The sequence below is a fragment of the Harpegnathos saltator genome, unplaced genomic scaffold (assembly GCF_003227715.2).
Source record: "Harpegnathos saltator strain DR-91 unplaced genomic scaffold, Hsal_v8.6 scaffold248, whole genome shotgun sequence".
Taxonomy (NCBI): Eukaryota; Metazoa; Arthropoda; class Insecta; order Hymenoptera; family Formicidae; genus Harpegnathos; species Harpegnathos saltator.
This window is the reverse complement of record NW_020230037.1, coordinates 520,749-543,936: the sequence shown is the minus strand read 5'-3', so window position 1 is coordinate 543,936 and position 23,188 is coordinate 520,749. Positions and strand designations below refer to the sequence as shown.

Genomic DNA, 23,188 nt, shown 5'->3' with positions numbered 1-23,188 from the left:
GTCGATTCTGCCTCGCTGATTCTGCCGAGTGTTGCTGAGAGAGCGCGGGATACTCGATCTTCATTCGTAGGCCGGGATCTGGCGGTAGCCGCGAAAGCGTTTTTCATATTCATCCCCGCTGCGTTACTCATTACGTCGCGCCCGCGAGAGGCGAACAGCTCGCGGACGCGCGGATCGATCGACGGCCGCTCGTCGGGGTACGAATTTTTCCCATGGCGTGTGGACGTTTAGACATATTGTTGATTTATTTGAAATTGAGTTGTTCAGCCAATTGTTTTTCCGCTTGAGCGGTGCTTTTATTCAATAATGCTTGCAATTGAGAATCTCTGAATTTTCAATTCAATTAAGAATCTTTGAACTTTCTTGGTTGATCGGTACATTCTTCGTCACTCAAATCGAAGTCACCACTTTCGAATCATTGAAAGCAAAATTTACAGTTGGAACACGATGGAGCTTGATCCATCATAAATTGTAACAAGCATTTCATGAGCTTCAGTCGCCGATTTTTTCAAATTAAACAAAAAAAGGTAATGGATGGGTCGAAGATGCAATTTCGATGCATTTTAGATGCGTGTAAACAATGAAACTATCAGCGCACAATAGCGCGCAAACTGTCATATGTCATAGAGAAATATCCAATCTTTTAGTGTTGCCAGATTTCAACATTCATATTAACCATTAACTTGTTATTAAAGCCGTCTATTGTTCATATTAACCATTAACTTGTTATTAAAGTCATCTATTGTTCATATTAACCATTAACTTGTTATTAAAGCCATCTATTGTTAGGGACCGGAACTATTTCAACCTCCTAGTAATATATCATACAGCTCAGGCGGAAGATGTAAACTTTGATTGTCCAAATATCCAATCGATGATGTTATTCCTACCGCGCAATTAAGGGGTGAAATTCGGCGAGCTTGAATGAACTCGGAGAGCGAGCGACGGCGATGCGCGCGGTTAACGTCAATATTTATCGAACGTCTCCTGGAAGGATATAACGAGGGTTGAAAGGAAAGAGGAGAGGAAGACAGGCATGCAGGAAGGAAGGAAGGAAGGGAGAAAGGAAGGAAGGAAGGAAGAAAAGATGGAAGGAAGGAAGGAAGGAAGGAAGGATTTCTTCTCGCTCGGAAGGAATACAGGCAAGGGGTCGGCAGAAAGAGGATAAAGGAGGGCCGGAGGAAGCGCGCGAGCAAGAAATATCTTCGCGTCGCGGCCGCTCGGACAGATATAAACTGTTCTTCGGAGACAATTTCGCCGGACCGAAGCTTCCAGCCGATGCCCCTTATGTAGGTGCGAATTTATCGCGATAACTTTCGCCGTCGTCCTCACGCACGTCCTCGTGAGTCCGCGTGAAAACGAGCGCTCGCTCGCTCGCTCGCTCGCTCGACGACGACGATGATAAACCGATCGTCGGCGCTGGAGATGAGCGCGAGAGAGTCGCTGTTTTATCATCGGCAATCTCGCCTGTAATCCGGTTCCGCGAGCTCTTTCATTACGCATTTATGAAGGGCCGCTCGGGCTAGTTCGGGCCGGGATAAAAAGTATCAAGCGACGCTAATTGATGGAGGAAGGCGATTTCCGGCCGGGCTCCTCGCCGCGATAGCGCAGCGCAGCGCAGCGCAGCGCGCGCGCGCGCTGTATTAAAAGCAGCTCCGGGCAGCTTCGAAAACGGCGCGGCGTTGCGAAACTAATGGATCGACTCGCGGAGTTGGCGCGCGAAAGTTGCGCTAATCCGTCGGCGCGATCTCTTCATTCTAGATTATTTCCGACCTACATTTCGCGAGCGGCACGTTGCCGAACGTTATGAAACGCGGATATAACTGAAACGAGATAACGAGTGTGTCTGTGTGTGTGTGTGTGTGCGCGCGCGCGTGACTGTGGTAGTAACATTTAGCCGCGGACATTGGTACTATTAGGGGGCTGCGGTAGTATTATAATATAACGCTCGGCGGAATTAATTTGATCCCTTAGCTGCATTTAAATACGAGGAAGATCGGAGAGACGAGACGAGAGGCGCGACGGGAGCCGGGCGGAAGGTGAGGGGCGAGGGGCGAGACGTTCTCGCGCTTAGATCCCTGATGCCCCAATTATCCCTGAACGTGGAATTATCCGCACGCTCGCGATGCGCAAAAGCATGCAACGAACGAGCGACGGAATCGTCAGAAACCTGACGTCTCCGAAGGGTTAAAAGCCGCGACAGCCCTCCAAGTGCCGCGCCGCCGACGTGATTGTTCCGAGGGGGTGCGGTTACCCTCGCGAGAAAGCGCGTTACGCGCCGCTCCCGGCCATTCACTCACTCACTCGCTCTCTTTCTCTCTCTCTCTCTCTCTCTCTCTCTCTCTCTCATCGCGCGAAAGTGGATTTTCCGCTTTCCGCTTCCCGCTCGATCCGCCTATCGCTCGGACCGATTCCTCGGTCTGGCGCTACGTCTCTGCCGCGGTTTTCATTCCACCCTCCCTTTCCACCCCCGTGGCCAGATTTCCTCCCATCGCGGCGCCGCGTAACCGCGGAACGCGCTGCGAAAGGAACGAGGAAAAGAACAGGAGGCTGACTCGAAATTGGACTCGGGGAATATAACGTGTTGCTCGCGACGCCGTTACCGTTGCGCGTTACTCTCCTCGGCGGCAACTTGATACCGCCGTTATATATTTTCCTTTCTTCTCTCTTCTTCTCCGCTCTATCTGCACTCTTTCTCACTAATTGCGACGACTGCTGCGCGTTTCAATTTTCGGCAAACGCCGGGGAGTATAATCGGTGCTTTTATCGTCACTTGGTGCGCGCGTGCAACATCTGCTGGAGCTCGATGGAAGGCAGTCGTCGCCAGGAATTCCTGACGACTCGTTGCCGCTCGAGTCACGATAATGGCGGTGAGTTACTTCTCGGAACAAGCAAGCCTGCGACGATAACGAGTCGCTGTCTTTGCTGGCGCTCGACGGCGCTCGGCGAGTTGACAGGCGGGAAAGTCACTCCACCGCGGTGAATCGTTGCGCTTCGCGAACGTTCGTCGAATACCGAAAACGCGTGCGAGTGCTCGATTATGAGAGAAACGAGCGAGGGAAGAGGAAAAAGAGCCATGAGAGCGCGAATACGCACTCGAACGTCGTCGTTTCGCATTCTCGCTTCTCTCTTAATGTCGCGTTACAATGTCCGCCCGTCTTTCGGCAATGCGATTCTCCTGCGGTTTCCGGCCGCGGCTGGATGCGTTGCTCACCCGGGACGGCCGCGGTGATGCCGGGCCATCAGCCAGGATGATTCGGAATTGTGCAACCGGGTCGACGGGTAATCGCCTTCCCCGTCGCGCGAATTCACCGCGGCAGCGGACGTGAAATCGAGCATCCTCGGTTGCTGTCCTGCGCAGCTTCGGTGTGACTCGAATAGAAAAATTAATTAGGGCTCTGGTAAGGGTCTAATTATTTGGTATTTATGCATAAAAGGGGCCCCCACCCCGATTTAATTTATTTTTAAATATGTGGTTGGGGGAGTCTTTCTGAGTCGTTTCATATACTGTATATAAGGGTCGGACGCAAATAGCTTCGGAGATACAGGTTGAGAAAGGATAGAAATAACAAGTATAAAAATAAATGTTTAATGATGATTTATTCAGTACTTGATGATGATTTATTCAGTACTATCGTTGGGAATTGGGAAGATTTCAGCCATTGCATCAAAAAATGCGGTAATCGCCACGAAACTCGCTTCATATGGAAAGTCGTATTGTTCACATGAGTTTGCGATTTTCCACGTGACGCAAGTTTGACCGGACGAGGAGGGTGCGGGTGGGTGGCCGAAGGCCCTCCGTGTGTGTGTGTGTGTGTGTGTGTGTGTGTGTGATGAATGAATTTTCATATTTACTATTTTCATCGTTTCTCAGCTTGTATTTCCGAAGCTATTTGTGTTTGACCGTTATATATATACATATATGAAACGACTCAGGAAGACTTCCGCGACAACATATTTAAAAATAAATTAAATCGGAGGAAGGCCTCTTTTATGCATAATTAACAATTATTTTTCTAAATAACATAAATCGGGCCCTTGTAGAGATAGAAAGACAAGATGGGCCCTACAAGATGTGTAACAAATGGCTTAACGGGTTCTTATAAGGCAATATTAATAGGGCCTTATAAAGAAATATTTTTATTATTGCTTGAGTAAAAATATTCGTTCTTTTTATTCCAAGAAATTTAGACTGTAATTTCTTTGCTTCTTTATAACCTTGTTATATACAAGTGTTTTATATACAACTAGTATTGTTATATGCAACAAGTATACAATAAGAATTTTTTATTTTAAAAATATAGCATATTTTACAATAAAATATAGTATTCTTCACACATAAAAATTCTGTTTTTATTAAAGTTTACTACATTTTTCAAAACGAAGGCAATACTAGAAAAATCCTTGGAAGAGTCTAATGAATATGGCAACTAATAAAACTAATAAAATTTGTTTTTAATTACGGTATAATTAAGAAATCTTTAAAAGAACTAAATGGAGCCAAGAGTACCTACTAAAATTAATACAATATTAAAACTATGACAATTTTATTACACGCTTCAGATTTTATTAATTTTCTATAACAAAACTTGATATTGTATATCAATATATCTAACGCCTAATCCTTAAAAGATCCTTCTAAGGCCCTCAGCAGTTTTCCTTATCAAAGCCTTATTTCATAAAATCTAAGATATTCCTCAAAGATCCAGCTCTCGGGGCGTGATGTAATAATGAGGTAATAATGAGGCATCCCTTTTTAGGGCATCCTATTTTCAGCCTTATCGAGGCCTTATGCTTCATGAGAAGCCCTAGCCCTAGCAATTTTTGCTCGGAGAAATGCAATTATAGACAATCGACGAGAGCAAGCGCGTTCTGGAAGAAGTAAGAAAAGCAAGGAAAATCTGGCGGATTTATTCTCCAGTTGGGAGATTCTTCGTTCTTCGTTCGCTCGCACCGACGGCCGTACGTCGAGAGATAATTTCTCGCTGAGCGTGTGGAACGAACACACACACACACACACACACATACGCGCGCGCGCGCACTCGTGCACTTTGCAAAAGCTAAAACGTTGCCGCTGCTCGACGGCAAATCGAAGATGCGCTCTAAGCAAATGTATGAATGTTTAAAACATTGTACGCTCAACGTACTCCGCTGCAGTATTTATCGTTTATTCACCGAGGCCGTCTCTTTTATTCATCCCGGACGGACGAAATATTTTTCTATTTTCGTGTTCGTCGCACGCGTCTGGCTCGCTCACTCGCTCGCTCGCTCGCTCGTGAATGGCTCGCTGCCGCTTCGCCGCCGTCGCGATAAATTATTGATGAACAATATCTGGAGATCCGCTCCTTCCGCGTCCTCGCGCGATCTTTCGCGAGCGATTCCACGTCGGATCGCCGGGAATAAATCCATCTTTTTTCCCGTCTTTCTTTTTTTCCTTCCTCTTATCCGCCGCGATACGCGCGCGCGTGCGCGCGCACAAACACACACACACACACACACACACATACACACGAAGGAGAAAAAGTTACGCCGGGCGATCTCCCGGCGTTCGAAGAAATTCTAAACGGAAGAACTTTTGCAGCTTTTGTCGCGGCTCGAACGGATGCGACGATTCCGCCTTCCGGCTGGTCCTACTCTTTCTCTTTCTTTTCTCTCTTTCTCTCTTTCTTTCCTTCGCACTCCGCCTCTCGAATTCAGGGAGAACTTGTGAATCTCGTTTGCCCTTTATTCTCACACGGTGCGCACTTTACCGCGCTCGGTGTCGTTACGCTTCCCGAACTTCCGGACGAAATAAATACGGGCACTCGGCTTGAGGGAGTCCGGCGAAATTGAAATGAACGTCCAACTGAATGATCTTTCTGAGATTCCCGTGAAAGCACGGGCCGCATATCAGCCTTCATCTATTAGCCTGTGTGAGTCGAATTCTAAACTGTCATGTCTTGTACGCTACTTTGCAAAATTTTTAATTTATTGTTATTTAATTTGTTGTTATTTAATTTGTTTGTTAATATATATATAAAACACATAAACATATATATTTTAAAGTGATTGTTAAACGATGAAAAAATTTTAATGATAATATGACGCGAGGATGCACTCCAGATTGATTTCTTATACATCGACGGACTTGAATGCATCACGATCGTCGCCTCGGCCGCTGAGCGCGGAACGGTGGCAGGATGTCACCTCTTGAATTTCGCCCGAAATGTGCAGATCGTTTCCAGCTCTGGTTCAAGCTGTATTTAGAAACGGCGCGTACACATTCAGACGACAGAAATTTCGGCGCATGTCCGTTCCCACGTGCAGCGAGTAATCCGGGGAGAATTCGGCGTGAGCTAAGCTGAGAGAGGGAGAGAGGATCTTCTACGTCGGCGAGATAAGAACAGGTATTACGACGTTGTAGGCTAACAACGCAGACAAGAGAAGACTCTGTAAGATTCCCCTCGTATCGTCGTATTCTGTTCTCCGGCTGTCCTTCGTGCTTTTCTTTCCTACGAGTCCTTGTTGCCGTACCTGGAGAACGTTTTTTGCTTCCTTCGGAACGTCTCTCCTTTGTGCGTCCGAGATTCGCTGGTTAACCGAGAGAGAGAGAGAGAGAGAGAGAGAGAGAGAGAGAGAGAGAGAGAGAGAGAGAGAGAAGCTCTCTCTCTCTCTCTCTCTCTCGCTCTCTCTCCTTCTCTTTCTTTCTCTGTAGAAATTTTGCAAATTATCTGTCTCGGGCACTATCGCGATTCTTCTGCGCGGCGGCGCACAGAGCGAAAGAAGAGAATTCCGAGACGCTCGTCATAAAATACGTCTGGATTATACAGTTAGCCGCGCATAGGCAAATAAAAGTGAGACGCGCGGAGCGCGGGAACTTTTTACAGGGCGACCTTTGTCCTTTTTAACCGTAGCGTGGGAGAATTTACGACCGTGGTGCGCGTTATTAAATAATACGGACAACGCGCACGCGCGCACACCGCGACGGTGTTTTTTTTTTTTTTTTTTTCAAACTTGAGTTTAACTAACCGTCCGTCGAGCAATTGCCGTTGTAAGCGGGATGCCGCGGTGCAGCGTTGTTTTAATCCGCGATAATGCAGCGCGGTCTATAAATTCGATGGGCGGCGACCTCGCTGAGTTGGCCCCGCGGATTCGATCGTCGGGACGATTGCACTTCGCACCTGCAACGTTCATCGCGAACATCGCGGCGCCGAGCCGGCTCGACCGAATTGAATTTGCTCGTATATGCCTCGCCATGGCAAGTGCCGCTTAAGCTTTCTGTTTTCGGAAATCTCGTTAACCGTCGCCGTCGCCGTCGCGCGTCGACGTCGTCTTTATGTTCGTCGTAAGCCTCTTAGGAACTTGCGGAACGGCGTCTTAATGATACCGCGGAGTTGAATTTCGTTCTTGTCACGGAGATTACGCTCTCGGCTCTCTCTCTCTCTCTCTCTCTCTCTGTACCGCGATACACGTGTATGTGTGTGTATGTGTGTGTTCCGTGGGCGATGACGTGACACGAGACGATTTCATCGCGGGGCTTGCATCGACGTTCGACGGTTATTCCGTCAATTACTCGCGACTGAGGAACGTCAGATCGACGTGCGCGTGCGAGTGCGAATGGAGCTTTATCATTTGGTTTGGGTTTGGGTCAAAGGTCACTGGTTCGCTCAATAATACACTGTGAAAAAAGATCGATCGAAACGCAGCTGCGGCGGAGGTGGGCGAAATCAATGATAGGCCTGCACGTGGCAGGAAGATATTCGTGCTCTTTAAAGCCCCGGTTTGTGCGAAACAGAACGAACGAATTTAGTTCAACCGGGCGATCAGCTGACACGACACACTGCTGCTCGTATTTATCGGGTCTGATTCATTCTTTTCAAAGAGCAGCTCGGGAAAAAATTTGAAACTGATATATTCTCCCGCTCTTTTGCGCTTTTCAAAGCGTTGACATTTAACTTTTCGAAGTAGCGTGTGGTTTGGCGTATGATGCACATAACCTCAAATGATCAGTAGCGCTCGCGATGACTATCAACAAAGAGCGATGCGATTCGATACGACGCGATGCATTTCGCATTTCATGTAAACCAAAACGCTTCTGAAGCAATCAAAATGATTTATGCTGCGACCGGATGTGCCGAAACTGCTTCGAACGTTTTCGAAGCGGTAATTTCGATCTTCATGACCAACCACGCCCCGGTCAGCTAAAAAGATTTGAAGACAAGGGGTTGTAAAATCTACTGAATGAAAATACGGCACAGACGCAACAAGAAAGCTTGCGGGAAAGCTGGCAGTAAGCCAGAAAGCTATTTGCGATCGTTTACATCGTATGGGAAAGATAAAGAGAGAAGAGAAGTGGCTTCCATTGACGAGCTAACCATTGACAACAAACATCGCCGATCGATCACATGCGTTACCTTGTTCGGCAGACAACAAAAAGAAGATTTTTTTGCACAAAGTCATAACTGGTGACGAAAAATGGATATCGTCATGTATGAAAATCCTAAAGGCACAAAATCATGAGTAGATCCTGGTCAACCGACAACGTCGACAGCAAAAGCCAAACATTTCGGAAAAGAAAGTTCTTCTCTGTATACGGTGAGAGCAGAGGGGTGTGCTGTACTATGAGCTCTTGGAACCGGGTAAAACCATTAAAGCAGAGATTTACCAAGAGCAATTGATACGTTTGAGCGATGCGATTGAGAAAAAAGGCCGTTTACTGGACAAGGCGGCTGTAAAGTCGCATCCTGCAGCACGATCATGCTAAACCGCAAGCCTGCGGGAGCCACGAAGGAAGGAAATCATCTTACACTTGGGCTGGGAAGTTTTCTCACCCGCGGCGCGTATTCTCCAGACTTGGCTCCATCAGATCTTCAGTTGTTTCGGTCGATGCAACAACATGCACTGTCTGTCTGATACATATTTTTCGACAGTTGACGACGTGCGAAATCTCATCGGTGACTTTATAACCTCAAAGCCACCAAGTTTCTATCGCGATGGGATTCGGCATTATCCAATAAGTGGCGTAAGGTCGTCGATGACTACGGAGAATATTTCATCGATTAATCTTGTCCTATTGATTTTTAAATGAAGATTGAAAATTGCTGAAAATCGGAGAGAATTAATTACTAAGCTTGATATTGTCCGATTTATTTGATTTTCTCTTTCTCCCTCTCTCTCTCTCTCTTTCTCTCTCTCTTTCTCTCTCTCTCTCTCTCTCTCTCTCTCTCTCTCTCTCTCTCTTTCTGACACGCGAATAATCATGTATACGTATACATACTTATATTATCCTTTCTGGTTATGTATACTGGTTTATTTGAAGTTTTATATCGATTTCTCGTTTTGTATATTGTTGTTAATTATCGACTTTCTTGTAAATCATATTTTAATTAATATTTCTCATTTGTAATGTCTGCCTACGCGCTCGAAGGGACTTATCCCAGAGCGCTCAATAAATAACGCTTCTCTCTCTCTCTCTCTCTCTCTCTCTCTCTCTCTCTCTCTCTCTCTCTCTCCAATCAGAATTCCAACCAGAGGTGGAATTATTCTCATTACGCAGTTGGATCAATCTTCCGGCTGTTGAAGCTAAACGTTGATATTACACATGCAACTATGTTTCGGTTTTGCCAAGCTTTCGTCGCTGACGGAATGTTTTAATCCAAATTGTACGTGAGAATTTGTCACGTTTGGCACGATTTTCATCGAGTTCGGCGCAATTGCGGTTCGCGTGACAAAATTTGCATGACTCTGACAGAATTTATTCCTTTCGCTCGATTTCTTCTCCGATGCGATCATGGTGACACGATGCGACATACGTCGCAAGCTGTCAAGAAGTGACGGATTAGCCGAATCATCAGCATTCATAACGCACACACATACGACGAGGACGTGACGCGAACAATTAGAAAGACCGATGACAGCTTCGGCTTGGCGAATGCCAAAGCATTGTCGGGGCTCATTGTCAGTGTGTGTACGTGCGCGTTGCACGTGCTGCCCCGCGACAAACTGAACTTCTATAATCCGTTGTTTTGTCGCTCTCGAGCAAGTGATGAGGTCGGCGCCGATCGCGACGGCGCCGCCGACAGCTGCGCATCGACAGCGGCGAAACTTCGGGCTCATCCGAGGGAAACAGCGACGGACCGGCGAAATCATTTCCGCCGGCTATTGACGCTGAAACTGACCGCTATGAATGAAGCCCGGCTCGGACAATCGACGCGTCCGAAAGTTCCCTTCCTGCGAGGGATGAATCTCTTCGGCGAAGCCGCTCCCTCGTGCAGCTGTCCTTCTTTTCGCGATTCTGAGACTCTCTCTCGTCGGGAAACTTGGACGCTCCGTCTCCGTCTCCGTCTCCGTCTCACGGCTAATGTCTGAATAATGTCCAGATAAAACCGAGGACGGCGAGCTTGGACGCTGGTCACTTCCGGAAAGACGGCCGACGCAACGTCGGGATTTACGCAAATCCGATCGCCGCGCGATCTACCCGGCGGACTCTCGACGCAACGTCGACTCTGATGGTTCGTTGCATATTGCAGCCATTCACGCTGCATGCAGCCGCACAATGTCTCGGCGCAGTTCGCGCCCTGTGTTGACCATTCTCACACTCTCACACACATACACACTCTCACACACATACACACACGCACACACGGCTTTCCCGTTGCGTCGCGTCGCGTCACATGGCTCGAAAAGTCTTCCGCAGGGGTTGCCATTGCACATTCCAAAACACGCCTCGCGCACATGCACGTCACGTGAATAGCTTGCCTCCTACGCCCTTTGCCCGAGAGATATCGGGTTTCGATAGCTCTCCTTTTTCCCTCGAGGAAAGCTCATGATAAGTTGCGAACGATAGCCGATATCGAGGGTAGTCAGCATAAAATATTAGAAAAAAAAAAAAAAAAAACTAGAGAGAAAAAAGGAGAGAGCGGAATTTTCTTTATTCACCAGCGGCCACCACCTTCCACCAGCCAGGACGCCAGGACGCGACACTTTGAAGTGTCATCGTAAATCGTTCGGTGTGTGAAATAGAAGGAAAAAAGGTCAGGGGCGCGTTGGCGCGTCGGCCAGATATGGGGAAAAAAGAAAAAACATACTCGCGCCCATAATGCAGGCTGAACGACCGCCCGAAGGGGTCAATTTTCGCGACAGATTAAAAATTAGCTTTTCGCTGGGTCAGATGGAAATAGCGCGAGTCATTTTCCGACGCCTCGTAATTTCGTAATTTCATTTCGACGAGCGGCCGACCGAATGGCGGAGTTCATTGTTAATGGATCCGGATGGGTTCCTGTGGCTGCGAGGACAAAAGTCGGATTAATGACAGGTAGAGACGACGGCCGAGGCGATCCCGAGCATGGCAAAGCGCAAAGCTGCGACAAGCGAGCGACCGAGAGAGAGAGAGAGAGAGAGAGAGAGAGAGAGAGAGAGAGAGAGAGAGAGAGGAGCGAAACGGCGCGGTAGCCTTGAAAGGTCGTCGACAATCTCATTCCCAACTGTGAACACAGCAGCTAGACGAAAATACGTCGTGGTACATGCCGTCGAGGCTCCATAGGGGCTCTTAATGCAAATGCACGATCCTCCAGAGTATCGTCAACAGTGACAGCGGGGAAGAAGAGAGAAAGAGGAGGGTAAGCTCCGCGACTACCTGCTTATTTACCTGTCCGTCTCGAGCTTGTGTCTCAACAAGTGCGCAGCATCGTTTTTCTTTCTGCGTGTCCTTCGTTCACTCTGCGCGCTCCTTCGACCCTTCTGGCTTCCACGAAATAATTTTGGAAACTGCGTCTCCGCCGGCCAGAGGACGTGACTGAAATGCAGCCCTCCACGCGCGCGCGCGCGCGCGCGCACACAACGTACGAATTCCTTCTTCGCTCCCCGATCGAGAGTCTGCTTGTTTGAGGGAAGAAGGCAAAGCGAAGAAGAACAAAATAGAGGGCGCGGCGGAAGAGAGAGAAAGAGAGAGAACACATCTCTAAACACAGAAATGGAAAACATTTTGACGATTATTATACCAAAAAGAAAAAAGTAATTTCAAAACAAGCGGAATCATCTAAATTTTAGAGAATTTTATTCTTATATATGGTCTCAAGAGGATACCTCTAAGATTAAGAGGAAAATATTATAAATACATCACTCTTAAAGTTAAAGGGGGATTATATGTTATATATATATATATATATATATAATGCAAATCGTATTGATTTTAATATAAATTTCCTCTTATATGCAGATTATTTAATCTTTTCTTAAGAGGATTATTTATTCTTACTGTACTTTATTCTTACTGATTATAATACTAATTAAAGTCAAATTGAAAAAATTATTATAATGTATAGCAAAAAGTTACATATATATATAGATGTAGTTCTGGCTCGAGTTCTACAATAAGTAGCACACGAATAAAATAAGATCATCGTAACAAACAAATTCCCAATCAGTTTTGTTATGGACCTCATAGCTAACAAGGATGTTCATTATTGATCAACCAATTGTATGAAAATTGTATAGAAACAATGAAACACAGTTAAAAGAAAGAATATATTATTCAACTTCTTGCAATAAATTATAAACTGTATTTGACCAAATATAAGTAAATTATCTTTGTTATTTGTTACAGCGACACATATACCTTTTTTAAAAAGCGTCTCAATATGAGAGTATGACTGAACAAAAAAAGCCGACATTCAAGTCAACATATTCCTCTTCATATAAAAGGAAAATTAATTGATAAGAGGAAATCCTCTTGAAACAAGAGAAAAATGGAACAATATCTAATAAATTTTAGATGAATGGTTCACTTTAATCGCTTTATCGAAGGAGGAATCCTTTCCCTGTAAAAATCTTCGCTTAGAATATGAGATCATTTTACAAATATGTGAGACAAATATTCTTTCTTTCTCTTTTCCTTTGCTTGTTCGCCCCTTTTTCTTTTTCCCTTTCTAAAAAATGCCGTCAATCTGTTGTTGTGTGGTATACCTTAGAAGAAAAGCACACAATTGTAATAAAAATATGGAATCTATTCTTACTTCTAATACCTAACCATTCATATCGTACCGAGGGGTGAGTATCGCGTATGAAAGTCCGAAATTAGGCGCGTTGAAAAACAACAACGATCACAGCGAGGTCAATGGTGGGGAAATCGATGTGTTTACGTTTGGAAGATAGAGACGCGGATTATAAAAACGATGTCGCGATAGAGGTAGGCAGTTAGTCGCTGTTGGACGCCCGAAATATACGTGCCATCGCCACTCGCGCAGAAGGTTGGCGAATGTTAATCAAATCATTGTTTCCTAATGTTCATCGAGTGACCGGGGTCAAGCATTGTTCCCTTACACAATTAGTTGATTTCTCTCAATTCTGAATACCGGTGTCGTCATTCCCCTTCGATACCGGTCCGATTCCAATGTTTTCTTGGTCATCAGACCAGGCTCGCCGTGTATTTTCCCGGGGGGGGGGGGGCCGGTATGACCTAAGTGACCTGAGCCAGCAGCTCAGAGAGGGACATCTCGCGTGCGCTTTCCCTTGATGTCCATTGTGCCTCTTGGTGCTGGATGATGAGCTTTAGACTGGGATACGTTGGTGATTTCCTCGTGCGCTTTCCCTTGGAGATCTCCGACTGCCCGCCAGCGGTTCGAATGTGCGTATACCCATTCGGACCGCCATTTTTAATCAATTATCGCGTGAAGTAATTGCGCGACAGCTTGACTCGAAGGTGTTCTAGAACTCGGTGCGTCTCCGCTCGACCTCCACCGATGGGCGTCTGAACTATATTATCGTATGTTATCTATTGTTTTTTTTGTGTTTACTACCTCGAACTGCTCGTCTATTCATTCGGCTCTTAGTGTATATGCATAGGGCAAAAAACAAAAGAAGGAAAGTCATGTCTACAGGGACTACCTCGCATGTTATTTATATTGGGTTGGCAACTAAGTGATCGCGGATTTTGTCGACAGATGGATTTTACACTTTCTTTTGTGTATTTAAGAGACATGCGAGACTTGATCCGTTTTATTACAACAATGTTGTCACTGCCGGTAATGTGAATAAAATACCCATAAAATTAATATTTTTCAGTGCGATTACGCTTTTTTAATAAAATGAAAAACTCGCATGGGATGAAACTCCACATTTTTGGTCGCCTTTAAAAGTTAAAAAATTATATGTTGATACAACTGTGACAAATGATAAACATAAACCAAATAAAAAATAAATAAATTTCGAAGAACGAAATTATATACAAGGCAATATTGCACTGTTCGCAGTAGCTGTTTATAACAAATAAAAAATCCGCATGGAGTGAAACTTCGCATGGTAGCCGTTAACGTGTTCAAAGTACCTAACCTATATTTTTTTCGTATTGTTTGGACTTCTACCTTTCATTTGGTACAAAAATTATATCGATTAGTTCTTTAGTTTTGTTTTTATCCCAATTTAAAAATGGAAGAGCAAGACGTGCGCTTCAGACATATTTTATCGTATTATTTCCGAAAAGGCAAGAACGCATCGCAAGCACACAAGAAGTTATGTGCCGTATATGGGAATGAAGCCTTGAAAGAAAGGCAGTGTCAAAATTGGTTTGCCAGATTTCGTTCCGGTGATTTTTTATTGAAAAATCCTCAACGATCTGGCCGTCCAGTTGAAGTCGATGAGACCCATATCAAGGCCATTATCGATTCAGATCGTCATAGCACAACACGTGATATTGCCGAGAAGCTCAATGTATCGCATACATGCGTTGAAAAAAATTTAAAAAGGCAAATTAAAAATTTTGAATTTTCATTCTTATTTAAAATCCGCAATCACTTAGTTGCCAACCCAATACATCCTAAACGTTACTCTTACAAATAGAATACTTTTTCGGGGTGTACGTGCTTTCCGCGCGAGTAGAGACGAGGCGAGGGAGACGAGGGAGTTGTTGTCACGTGTACGCGCGCGCTGATGATTTTAGCGGACGCGCGCACGTTCGCGAGAGGGCTTTTCCGGCGGAGCGAGCGTTAATCCCGCATAAAAGAACGGCGACGACGGCTGAATGATCCTCGCGTGTCGCGGGCAAATGGGTCGCTCCCGTTTGAAGTCTCCTCGGCGAAGTCTGCGGATCGCGCGATAACAAATTCTCTGTGAGCCGTAATCGCGCGCGGCCATCTTAGACGCGTTATTGCGCGACGCAAGTGCGGGCGTGCGTTTCTCTCGGCCTTCGTCGAGGACTTCAACGGGCAACGGCGGTTAACAGTTTTGACGGGGAGGGGGGGGAGGGTGGCTCTTTAATCGGAGGGCTGCCTTTGTGAGAGAGAGGCGTTCGAGAGAAGCTCGCGGAAGAAGCGTGAGCGGGAAAGAGCGAGGGAGAGGAGAGGGAGAGTACGGCGAAACGTACGAACGTGACGCGAGAGTTCAATCGGGAGATTCCATGGCCGCCGCGCATACGCGAGCGCGAAGAACCCGGGGGTGCTTAAGCGTAACGAACGTTGCGTCAAAATCCGCATGAAATAACTCGCCGCCGCCGCCACGGCGCGTGATATCCCGCGCCGTCTCGTTTTCCACGCAAGCCCCCTTTCCTCCTCCTCCTCCTCCTCCTCCGACCGCGCCCCACCCCGGAATCTCGTTAGCCGCGTTCCAGCTGCGAGTCCCTCGCATTGAACGCGGAAATGAAGTTTCTTCCATGGATACATAGTCCCGTGTAATATTTCGGGCGTGCCTTAATCTCGCGGCCCGTAATTTATTTTTCGCATCCCGACTAACAGAGACGAAGGACGGCAGAGGGCAACCCTTCCTTCTCGCCGGCGGGCTCGGCTCCGGTCCGATTCGCGTCGAATCGGCGTCACGCGAGCGCGTTGTCGGAGACACGACGTCGCGCAATCATCGTCGATTAATCTTGCAGGTCATCCTCGCGGGTGAGAGGGGAATAAGTGAATAAGGAGAGTGACTCGAGTGAAATTCCGCGATCGAGCCAGTCGACGGGATTGACTCAGCAGCCGGCCGGAGTCGCCGGCGCGGAAAGTAAAAGACAGTTCGCCGTTGGAGCGAGTAAGAGGGCTCCCGTGCTTCGTTCTTTGTAACTTACGTGGAAAACGACTGTCCGAGTCGAGTATGACAGCCGCTCGACTTTGTCCATTCACGCGGAATCATCCATTTTTCCCTTGAGCGATCGATTACACAGCTTTGTGCGGTCCCGCCGCTTCATCATCGATCCGGTCTCGCCGGAATTGGCAATTTGGAAGTCATTCGGGACGAGTGAAACGTCGTACAGCGCGTTGAACTTTCAGACGAAGAATTCGCACACGTCGTGTGACTCGGTGTATTGCGCAATTTCGATTCCTCCTCTCCTCAGGCTTCCGCCCGGAGCGATTAACCTCTTCGGCCGACGAGTCGCGTCGACTTTAGCGTCGATGGCCGCCAAATGCATAACAGCATTTGTTACAAACAGCTGTTGCAAACAGTGTAATGCTGACTTGTGTATAACTTCGTCCTTCGAAATTTATTTATTTTTTTATTTTGGTTTGGTTTTACTTGATTTATATTTATTATTTGTCACAGCTGCATCAACATGTAATTTTTAACCTTTAAAGGCTACCGTGCGAAGTTTCACTCCATGCGGATTTTTTATTTGTTATAAACAGCTATTGCGAACAGTGTAATATTGCCTCGTGTATAATTTCGTTCTTCGAAATTTATTTATTTTTTATTTGGTTTATGTTTATCATTTGTCACAGTTGTATCAACATATAATTTTTTAACTTTTAAAGGCGACCAAAAATGTGGAGTTTCATCCCGTGCGAGTTTTTCGTTTTATTAAAAAAGCGTAATCGCACTGAAAAATATTAATTTTATGGGTATTTTATTCACATTACCGGCAGTGACAACATTGTTGTAATAAAACGGATCAAGTCTCGCATGTCTCTTAGCGATAAACATAACAAGAGAGGTCAGTTTGGGCTGATATTTGATGGTAGTGTTTGACGGTTAATTGAACTTTCAAGAAATTATTTTCTTCTTTTTATTAAAATTTTATTAAAATTAAATTTAACTTTAAAATATTTTTATTAAAATTTTATTAAAAATCAAATCAATCAAAATCTTATCAGAATTAAATACACATTGGTGATACTTGATTATAAAATACGTATATGCATGGCGGTATATCTCGCGCTACGTTTGCTCTCGACCGCCGACGACGGCTCTACGCCGAGCGGCGCACTGAAGAAGCGAGAAGAATCCTCCCCGAATTTCCCGCCGAATCGGGCAGGTTATCCTCACGCGAGGCGCGCGCTATTTCATGCGTAATACGCCGGCAACACGAAGAGAGACCACCGTATAATACGTCGAGCCAGCCGGGAGAGGATTTCCGCGCGAGCTGCGACGCGCTTGACACGCGACGACGGATTGAGAAGGGCCATTGAGAGACAGGACGGTAACCCGCGGGCTAACGGGACCGTCTTGGCGTTTACACCCCGAGCGCTTGCGAGGGAGAGACGGCGGGATGAATGATGCGCACTTGTGCGCGAGACGCGCTGCGAAACGACGAGCGCGCGCTTTATTACGAGAGATGGCGGGTGCTCGCGTTCTCGGAGTCGCGGACAGTGATGCATATTCGCCATTAGCCCCGTTGCGCGCAACCGTAGGATCGCCGTCATCGACGAGAGATGGCAAAACAGCATCCGCGACCGAGCTCAAAACGAGATGAAAGAGAAGAGATGACAATTGTGTCGCGAGACAACGATCGCGACGAGAGCGAGCAGGACAAAGAAAGGGTCTGCACGCGCGCGCTCAGGGCGCCGGAACGCAGGGATCCGTCACTGAGTCGCCTCGGCTGAGTCTGCGAGAGGATGCGTTTGAGAGGAGCGACGCACTCTTGCGCGAGAGACGGCGGAAGGATGCATTTACCGGCAAGCGGCGCAGGAGCGGTTCAACAATTTCATCCCTCTCTTTGAAGTTGACTCAACTTCCCGGCTGCTCCCTTTCTCCCCTTTAATAAAACATCGCGCGCGCGCGCGTTTGTTCTCGCCGTGGAAAAAAATATTCTGAAATATCATTCGCGACGCAACGCGGCGGAGCAGACGTTTTCTCCGCGTCGCGAGTCCGCGATTACGCTCGCTTGAGCTCCAGTGTGACTCTAACGGGCCTCGCTCTCTCTCTCTCTCTCTCTCTCTCTCTCTCTCTCTCTCTCTCTCTCTCTCTCTCTCTCTCTCTCCTGTCGCTCGACCGAGGAAAAAGCCACTCTTGCGAATCCCCACGTGGCCCGCGCGCGCACGTGTCGAGCGACGAAATTCCGCGTGTGTGCCGTGCGGATTCCGCGACTCGAGTTTCCCCCCGCGATCCGCCCGCGTCGATGCGACGGCGACGGCGACGGCGAGGGCGGCTGCGGCTGCGGTGGAAGAAAGAAGAGAGGGAGGTCAGTGCTACTACGAGAGAGAGAGAGAGAGAGAGAGAGAGAGAGAGAGAGAGAGAGAGAGAGAGAGAGAGAGAGAGAGAGAAGTAGGGGCAGAGCCGAGGCGAAGCGTGGCCGCTCTCGTCAGTACGCCCGGAAACGCGGCTTCGGGAGGATGCGTGTTGTTTTGCTCGAGCGTCTCGTACACGTGGCGCGCGCCGGACGTTGTCGTTCGTTTCGTTCGTTTCTTCCCTCCTCACTTCTTCTTCTTCTTCTTCTTCTTTCCTCCGCTTCCTCTCCGCCCGGCGGCAGCTTCCGGTACAAGCGGTCGGCCCCCATGACGGAGTGAGTGAGTGAGTGAGTGAGTGAGGGAGGCGATCGCGCTCGTGCGTGTGCGGTAGGATGTGGTGCGGTGCGGCTGGTGTTTAGCGTGCGCCGTCTGCGACCACCCGCGATAGCCGACGAGCGAGAGCGAGTGGTCGGCGGGCAGTAATGGTCAGCTTCAAGAGCAACAACGTATCCAGGTATTTCACAGTGCGCTCCTACGGATTCTCCTTCGATCCGCGCTCGCTTGCGGGCAGCCGCGCGCGGCGAGAAACCCTCCTCAAGCGGGCTCTCGGTCTCGCCGCCGCGCCGGCCGGCCGGGGAGAGGAAAGTCTGCGCGACAACACGCGACTAGCGAGAACACACGAGCACGAATGAATGCGACGAAAACGAACGCAGTACGCGGCGACTTCCGCTCGCAGGTCGCGCGCGCGCGCGCTCTCTCTCTCTCTCTCTCTCTCTCTCTCTCTCTCTCCCTCTCTCTCTCGTCCGTCGAGAATGGTCACGTTCAGCGGAGAAGACTGCTCCGCTACCACTCAATAGCAAATGTTCACGATTGGAGAATTCTTTTCAAATTCTTTGGCAGGCCCGAACAGACGTAGCAATCAGAGACGTTTGCTACGGGAAACAGTAGCGGAGCAGTTTTCTCCGCTGAACGCGACCAATGTCGAGCGCGCGTCGCGCGCGCGATTACGGCGAATAATTTTGCGCGGCGCCGGCGCCGATTATTCACGCCGCCAATAATCGGCTTACCGCGTGTTTTTAATACGCGAGCGCGCGTCAGCGGCGTCGCCGCCGTGTAAGAAAACTCGCAGCCCCGCCGTGTAAGAAATATGTGCAGTTCTCTCCTCTCGTGCGGAGCTTCGCTGTTTAAAATTCATATCCCGATACGCGGGATCTCGCTGACGGGCGAGCGTAACGAGCGAGGGAAGAGCGGCAGAAAGAGCAGAAGACGAGCAAGGCAAAGAGTAGGGGGAGGGGGGCGAGAGGAGATGACGAGAGAGAGGCGAAGCGTGCGTACGCATCTTGTGGAAAGAATTTCTCATTCGGAGCAACGGAGCTTGCAATAGAGACTCCGCGACGCGACCTCTCCTTCCCCCTCTCCCCGCCCCTCGCCCCTCGCCCGTCCTGCTTCTTCCAACGCGGCGTGCGTTCTTCTACAGCAATAGCGCGAATTCCAGCCATTGTTCGAAGTAGTTCGATTGGAGCGTGTCGGGTTAATGGCGACGAAGGTGCAGGCATTGAGATTACGCCGGTGTGTCGACCCGCGCACGAACGGTCTCCGGGCGAGAGGAAAGGAGAGGAGAGGAGAAGAGAGAAGAGAGCCGGCTCTCGTCAGTCGCCCGTCTCGGATTCGGACAGTCGTATTGGTGAGTCGTCCTGTCGCCTCTGATTTTCAATCGCGATCAAGGTCGCGTCGCTGGTACCAACGACGCGCGATGCGCTCGACGGGACGCGGAGGGGGGGGGGCTTAATTAAAAGCAGCAGGGGAATGGAGGCGAAAATAAAAGTAAAGATAAAAAGGAAAAAGGAGAGAGAGAGAGAGAGAGAGAGAGAGAGAGAGAGAGTAGAGTCGCGAGTCCTTCGGGACCACCTCCGCGACGATGGCGCGTTGGAGCGGCGCCATTAAGGTCAAGTATAGAACGTGTCTCCTTGTCGGCTCTAAAGCTGGCGGCTGCACGCTCCTCTCGCGGCGCGAGGACGAGCCTCGAGCTCGTCGAGGTGTGAGCATATGCGCGCCGCATGCGAGCGAAATGAATCGTAATGCAACGACGGCTCTCGCCCTCCCGCGTGCATCCTCCGATACCGTATTTTTAAATCGACCTCGGAACCCTCCCACGACGCTTCCGTTCGGAACATCTCTCCCCCCCTCTCTCTCTCTCTCACTTGCGAAAGTAATCTCATGGAGAAAAAGCCCACACCGGTGCAGCGGCCATTGACGGAGCACTGACACTGTGATGCGAGCGGCGACATGCGGGGAACGGAGTCACTTGTGTGTGTGTATGTGTGTGTGTGTGTGTTAAAATATATTCAAAGAAGAGCATCGGAAGACGGAGGGAGCGGGTCAAATTAGGGCAGTTGATCTGCACCCTCGTGACTCTGAAATTGAATTGGTTCAGCTCGGTCTCAGCCGCTTGCCGATGCACCTTTTTCGCCCGCTCTGTGCGCAGCATATACATCTACGTGTCCTGAAACGTAAACACAAGGATTCTCGAAGGACGAAGTTCGGAATGCACGAGGGAATCTTGCCCTCTCACGCCGCGCCGCGCCGCGGCGTGTTACGGTATGCCGATCACTCTTTCGCACAAATCCGGTTTTTTCTTTCAGTTTAGCCACCTGGGGAGAGGCGGCTTTGTCGGGCTCCGATCGTCCCGCAAAGCACCCCGACGCGATAGATAACGCAATCGATCTCTCCTCCATCCTCGCGACCCTTCGTAGCACGCGCGCATCAGTCGCGAGCTCGTTAATCAGATCAAATTAATTAGGGTTAATTAGGCGGTTCTCGGAAGACGACCGGTCGGGTTGCGAGCGAAACAGCGGCGTTTCGAGAGAGGGCTCCGTGCCTCGAACGACGTCGTTTGGATTCTCAACGACGCTGCGAGGCCCGTAGGGAGCCGGTAGGGCCGGTAGGGCCACCTCGTGGCCTGCATAAGGACGGTAATTTCCAGTCGAGCGGCATCTGCCCGCCGGATGTCGACGCCCGCATCGACGTCGATAGCGCCTCATCAGCTGCCGATTATCGTGCTTTACCTCTCCTGTGCGACGTGCGTGCGTCCGTCCCTCTCTCCCTCCCTCTCCGTCCCTGCCGGTTTTTACCTCGCTCCTGCTCCTGCTACCTTCGCTCCTTCGCATTTACTCCTCTCCCGGGCCGCTCCGATCGCCCGATATGAAATATGCTCTCATTATTATCAACGAGAGCGAGCGGGCAAAGTGAATTTCTGCGAGATTGAACCTGAAGCGTGATACGGCTCGCCGCCGTGCGTTACCGCGGAATAAAACCGCGGATCGATTCCGCCCGTGCAATAATCAACGCGAAGCATCACTTGGCTACCTTGCGCTTTGATCTTTCTATCTGCGCGACGATGACTGCAATTCCAAAAGAGGAAGACCGCTCTCTCTCTCTCTCTCTCACACACACACACACACACACACACACCGATTATTTCCGTAATGTTTCCAGGCGGAAATCCTCCGCGTTTCTAATGGCGGAAATCGAAGTGTCGTTAGACTCTGTGCTTGAAACACGACATAGCTGTCGAAAGTTTCAATTGATCGCGTCAGGAGTGTCGTTAATTAAAGACACGATTGGGGGAATGGCGGACTGTGAATTGTAATGAGAAGATTCAGGAACTGTGTTTGATTTCTCATCCAATTCCGATGGATGTTTTCCTCTCTGCTCCCTCCCTCCCCCCCCCTCCTCGAAATTTTAAATATAATATTTCTTGTTAAGGATCCGTTCGTCGTCGATTTACCGAAGCGTCCGAAACGCATCAGGAGCACGCGCGCACGCATACAGTTATCTGCTACACTTAAGGGAACTGAAATTTGCCGTTGGAGAGCTTTTACCGTGCATTCTTCGCGATATCTTCGCGAAGACCCTCAGGCTAACGCGGAGCACCGGTTTAAAATCGTACAGTTAAGGTTGAGAGATTACCGATGCCGGTAGCAGCCGACCGCGAAAGGATCCCGTCGGTCCTTCGGTTATATACGTCACACGGCGGTACTCTCACAAAGGCGCAACGTCAACCGCAGCATCGGAAATAAACAATTTGGCGTTTCCTGAACTTTCCAAGGTACTTTCGAGCTGTTTCGTCGACGAACGAATGGGATCCCTTTGTCGCTCTTGTGTGCATAAACTAAGTCGATTCGAATTCTATAACTACGAGTTATATGTGTGTGTGTGTGTGTGTGTGTGTGTATTGATATACATTTTTTTCCAATATACTCACACGTACATTTATATTTTAATATACTAATATAGTCATCACAAAATCATAGATATACACTGAGAGAAAAGTATATGATATTTGGAACTATAATGATATAGTAACTAAATTATAGTCCGAAATATCATATTTATTACCATAGTTAGTATTACCATAATATCGGTAATAATTACGATATAGGCATAGCATAACCAACCATATAATATTTTTACTAAGAATTATACTAAGTTAAACTAAAATTATTGTATGGATACAAATATAAAATGGTAGGTAAAGTAACTATTTTATATAGTCAATATTACCAGAATATTTGCTAAATGATGATAGATGTAACTATATGAATATTAAATCTCACTGTATTTGTGAATGAGAAATTACCATATATGTGGTAAAAGTAACTAAATAATTGTTTAAGACAATCATCGATTATATATTTGTGTTTATTCTACTATATTTTGCAGGTTCCACCAACTATAAAAATATGGTTGACGCCAAAATGAACTATAAAAATATAGTGAGATTATCGTTAATTCAACTATATTTTTCTATCAGTGTAGTAGTTAAGAATAGTCACGTGTGCGCACGCACA

The 23,188-nt window shown here is 47.9% G+C and overlaps 1 protein-coding gene across 4 annotated transcripts in view; it reads left to right on the top strand.

The window, feature by feature from the left end:
* The window catches only part of LOC105183037 (uncharacterized), a 212,729-nt gene that overhangs the window by 31,497 nt on the left and 158,044 nt on the right, over positions 1-23,188 (top strand). The window contains exon 1 of one of the 4 annotated variants that reach the window (XM_025298924.1): positions 18,696-18,852. The exons of the other annotated variants lie outside the window; for them this stretch is intronic. Within the exon in view, the coding sequence (XP_025154709.1) occupies positions 18,821-18,852 (32 nt within the window). The 5' untranslated portion in view covers positions 18,696-18,820. Of the gene's footprint in view, positions 1-18,695; positions 18,853-23,188 lie in introns of those variants that run through there. 4 annotated transcript variants of the gene reach the window in all.